General features: G+C 62.9%; 1 protein-coding gene across 1 annotated transcript in view; it reads left to right on the top strand.

Annotated features, from left to right (window-relative positions):
• The window catches only part of STRIP1 (striatin interacting protein 1), a gene marked incomplete at its 5' end in the record, with an annotated part of 9,742 nt that overhangs the window by 3,100 nt on the left and 1,906 nt on the right, over positions 1-4,736 (top strand). Inside the window, 10 exons of the mRNA XM_027665743.1 lie at positions 346-563; positions 798-863; positions 1,316-1,379; positions 1,864-1,935; positions 2,087-2,161; positions 2,277-2,374; positions 2,719-2,845; positions 2,940-3,040; positions 3,269-3,335; positions 3,944-4,048. Of these exons, the coding sequence (XP_027521544.1) occupies positions 346-563; positions 798-863; positions 1,316-1,379; positions 1,864-1,935; positions 2,087-2,161; positions 2,277-2,374; positions 2,719-2,845; positions 2,940-3,040; positions 3,269-3,335; positions 3,944-4,048 (993 nt within the window). The remainder of the gene's footprint in view (positions 1-345; positions 564-797; positions 864-1,315; positions 1,380-1,863; positions 1,936-2,086; positions 2,162-2,276; positions 2,375-2,718; positions 2,846-2,939; positions 3,041-3,268; positions 3,336-3,943; positions 4,049-4,736) is intronic.

Genomic DNA, 4,736 nt, shown 5'->3' with positions numbered 1-4,736 from the left:
GCATGGTGACATCACTGAGGGGATGGTGACATCATTGAGGGCATGGTGACATCATCAAGGGGACGGTGACATCACTGAGGGGATGGTGACATCATCGAGGGGATGGTGACATCAATAAGGGCATGCTGACATCATCAAGGGGATGGTGACATCAGTGAGAGCACAGTGACATTGAGGGGATGGTGACATCACTGAGGGGATGGTGACATCATCAAGGGCATGGTGACATCACTGAGGGGATGGTGACATCATCGAGGGAATGGTGACATGACCGAGGTCTCTTCCAGGGGCTGGGCACTGCCCTTGGAGCAGGCACATTCCCTGGATGCTCTGCCCCCCCCGCAGGCCCTCATCAAGCAGGACAACCTGGACGCCTTCAACGAGCGCGATCCCTACAAAGCCGACGACTCCCGGGAGGAGGAGGAGGAGAACGACGACGACAACAGCCTGGAGGGGGAGACCTTCCCCCTGGAGCGGGATGAAGTGATGCCCCCCCCCACCCAGCACCCCCCCAGCGAGCGCATCACCTGCCCCAAGGGGCTGCCCTGGGCCCCCAAGGTCCGGTGAGTCCGGGGGGAGCCGGGCAGGGCTGGAACGGGGTCGGGAAAAGAGGCTGAATGTTGGGAATCTCAGCAGGGATGGAGGAAGGGGTTGGGGGTGGGGTGGTCACTTGGGTGGCTGTTTTTTGGGGGGTGGGCTGGGCATCATCCCCTTGTCAGGCTTTTCCCTGGGGCTGGAGCTGTGACATTCCAAGGGGGACGGGAAGATGTGACTCTTCCCTTCCCCTTTGGCTGCAGGGAGAAGGACATTGAGATGTTCCTGGAGTCCAGCAGGAGCAAATTCATCGGATACACCTTGGGCAGGTGGGGCCAGGGCCAGCCGGGGGGGCAGTTTGAGGGGCTTGGGGAGAGGCCAGTTTGGGGGGGCTGGGGGAGAGGTCCGTTCTGGGGCTGCTCTTGCCTCCGTGTAGCAGCAGAAAAGTCCTGGGGTCGCTGGCTCATGGTTCCTGTCCCACCCCTGGGGGGTCCCTGTCCCACCCCTGGGGGTCCCTGTCCCACCCCTGGGGGTCCCTTCCCCACTCTTGAGGGGTCCCTGTCCCACCCCTGGGGGTCCTTGTCCCACCCCTGGGGGGTCCCTGCCCCACTCTTGAGGGGTCCCTGTCCCACCCCTGGGGGTCCCTGTTCTGCCCCTGGGGGTCCCTTCCCCACTCCTGGGGGGCTCCTGTCCCACCCCTGGGGGTCCCTGCCCCTCGGGGTCCCTTCCCCTCCCCTGGGTGCCCAGCTCTGCCCCCAGCCTGGCTCTGTCCCTCCCGCAGTGACACCAACACGGTGGTGGGTCTGCCCCGGCCCATCCACGAGAGCATCCGCACCCTGAAGCTGGTGAGTCCATCCAGGAATTCCCACAGTCCCTTCCCCAGCCCCTGCTCCCAGCACAGCTCAGGAGAGGGTTTTCCTGAGCCATCTCCCCCTTCCTCAGCCCTGTGGTGGGAGCAGCCTGAAGTTCTCATCCCACCCCTGCTCTCCCAGGCTGTCCGAGCCCCTTCCTTAGGGGGCTGCATCCCTTTCTTCTTCCCTTCCAGCAGGGCTTCATCCCTTCCTTAGGGGGCTTCTTCACTTCCATAGGAGCTTCATCCCTTCCTTGGGGGGCTTCATCCCTTCCTTAGGGGGCTTTATCCCTTTCTTAGGGAGGTTTATCCCTTTCTTAGGGGCTTTATCCCTTCTTGTCTTCCTTTGCTCCTGGGATTGTCCAGCCGCTCCCACCCTGCCCATGAACGTGGGCCACCCTTGGGACAGGGATCCAGGAGGGGTATTATGGGATGGTGGGAGCTGGGGGGGCCGTGCTGACCCCCCTGTCCCCCTGCAGCACAAGTACACATCCATTGCCGAGGTCCAGGTGCACATGGAAGATGAATTCCTGCGCTCCCCACTGTCTGGAGTGAGTGTGGGATGGGATGGGATGGGATGTCTGCTCTGCTGGGGAGGGGTTTCTCTGGGCTGAGGGTTACCAGCCCTTGGGATCATATCCCAGGGTCAGGGGACTGGTGGAGACTCCTGGGATGAGGTTTTCTGGTCTCTTCTGGCCCCAGGGGGAAGAGGAAGTGGAGCAAGTCCCTGCTGAGATCCTGTACCAGGGCCTGCTGCCCAGCCTGCCCCAGTACATGGTGAGCTGGGAGTACTGGGATCCTCTGGGATCAGTGCCCCGTCCCTTTCCAGTGGTGCCTCCCAGGCTTATATCCCCCTGCTCCCATCCCCTCTCCATCTCTCCCTGCTCCCCAGATTGCTCTCCTGAAGATCCTCCTGGCTGCAGCCCCCACCTCCAAAGCCAAGACAGACTCCATCAACATCCTGGCAGACGTGCTGCCGGAGGAGATGCCGTGAGTGCCCCGGAGCAGAGGGCTGGGATGGGGTGGGAAGGGAAGGGAGGGGGGGACAGGAGGAACCAGGAAGGATTTGGTTTGGAACTCCCTGGGTGATATGACCCTGCCCTGCTGCAGGAGCATGGAATCTTGGAATGGTTTGGGTGGGAAGGGACCTTAAAGCCCATTCCACCCCACAAGCAGGGCCACCTTCCACTATCCCAGGTTGCTCCAAGCCCCATCCAGCCTGGCCTTGGACACTTCCAGGGACGGGGCAGCCACAGCTTCTCTGGGAATTCCCTCCCAGCCCCTCCCCCCTCCCAAGAAGCAGTTCCTGGCAGTGCCCCCCCCTGTGTCCCCAGGACCACGGTGCTGCAGAGCATGAAGCTGGGCGTGGACGTCAACCGGCACAAGGAGATCATCGTCAAGGCCATCTCTGCCGTGCTGCTGCTCCTGCTCAAGCACTTCAAACTCAACCACATCTACCAGGTGAGGTGGTCTGGGGTCCTCCCACCCCCTGGGGGGGATTTGGGCACGGGCAGGACCCCCCTGGTCCCCATTCACCTGCTTTTCCCCTCCCCAGTTCGAGTACATGGCCCAGCACCTGGTCTTTGCCAACTGCATCCCGCTCATCCTTAAGTTCTTCAACCAGAACATCATGTCCTACATCACTGCCAAGAACAGGTGGGGGGGAGCTGCTCCCCTGCATCCCTGTGGGCTGTGGGGAGGGGGCCCTGCTTCCTCTCCCCTCTGGAGCCCCTCCCTGGGCACAGGCGCGGTGGGAAGTGCCCACCACGGACAGTCTCCAGTGGGTGGGAGGTGGGGTCTGCATTGCCCCCCAGGCCAGGGGGGTGTGGGAGGGATCAGTGGGGACTGTGGGGGATCAGCACGACCCCCCTCTCCTTCCTGCAGCATCTCTGTGCTGGACTACCCCTACTGTGTGGTGCACGAGCTGCCGGAGCTGACGGCCGAGAGCCTGGTGAGTCCGGCTGTGCCAGTCCTGGGGTGCTCCCCCATCCAGCCCTGGCACCCTCTCCCATGCTCCTGGGGCTTCTGGGGAGTACAGCAGGTCTCTGCTGGGGTCACTTCTGGGCCCCTCAGGACAAGAAGGATATTGAGGGGCTGCAGCATGTCCAGGGAATGGAACAGAGCTGGGGAAGGGTCTGGAGCAGCAGGAGAACTGAGGGAGCTGGGGGGGCTCATCCTGGAGAAAAGGAGGCTCAGGGGGGACCTTCTGGCTCTGCAAGTCCCTGACAGGAGGGGGGAGCTGGGGAGGCGGGGATCAGGCTCTGCTCCCAGGGAACAAGGGTGATCAGGCCTTGGAAGGGGCTGCCCAGGGAGGTGGTGGAGTCCCCGTTCCTGGAGGTGTCCAAAAAACCTGTGGATGTGGCACTTGGGGACGTGGTCAGTGGTGGCCTTGGCAGTGCTGGGGGATGGTTGGGCTTGGCGGTCTGGGAGGGCTTTTCCAACCTTACCAATTCCATGACTGGGTGATTCCATGCCTGCATACTCTTTGGACAAGCCCAGGCCAGCCTCTCCCCATCCCTGCTCCCTTCCCTTGCCTGACCCTGCCCGTCCTCCCTGCAGGAGGCCGGAGACAACAACCAGTTCTGCTGGAGGAACCTCTTCTCCTGCATCAACCTCCTGCGCATCCTGAACAAACTGACCAAGTGGAAGCATTCCCGCACCATGGTGAGGGCTGGGAATGTTCTGGAGCTCAGCCTGGCTGGACTGGCATCTCACTGAGGGCCTGGGCTGTGGGAACACCTTGTGGCAACCCAGCCCTCAGTGGGGAGGGAGAAGCGAGTGAGGGGGGATGGAAAGGGGGGAGAGGGAGCTGGGGGAGGGAGTTGACACAGGACCCCATCTCATGCCATCCCATCCTACCCCATCCCTGATCCACCCCATCCCTGTCCCATCCCACCCCACCCGATCCCTGTCCCACCCATCCTAACCCATCCCTGTTCCATCCCATCCCATCCCTGTCCCATCCATCCTACCCCATCCCTGTCCCACCTCACCCCATCCCATCCCATCCCTGTCCCATCCATCCTATCCCATCCCTGTCCCACCTCATCCCACCCCACCCCTGTCCCGCCCCATCCGTGTCCCACCCGTCCCTGTCCCACCCCATCCCACTCCACCCCATCCCACCCCTGTCCCACCCATCCCTGTCCCACTCTATCCCGCTCCACCCCATCCCACTCCACCCCACCCCTGTTCTACCCCATCCCTGTCCCACACACCCCACTCCACCCCTGTCCCCCCCATCCCTGTCCCCCCCATCCCTATCCCCCCTTTCCCCCCCCATCCCTGTCCCACCCCACCCCTGTCCCACCCCATCCCACCCCTCTCCATCCCTGTCCCACCCTTCCCCCCC

Source organism: Corapipo altera, unplaced genomic scaffold (assembly GCF_003945725.1).
Source record: "Corapipo altera isolate COAL_440 unplaced genomic scaffold, ASM394572v1 202, whole genome shotgun sequence".
Taxonomy (NCBI): domain Eukaryota; kingdom Metazoa; phylum Chordata; class Aves; order Passeriformes; family Pipridae; genus Corapipo; species Corapipo altera.
Note: the sequence above shows the minus strand (reverse complement) of the source record. Positions and strands in the feature narration are given on the sequence as shown.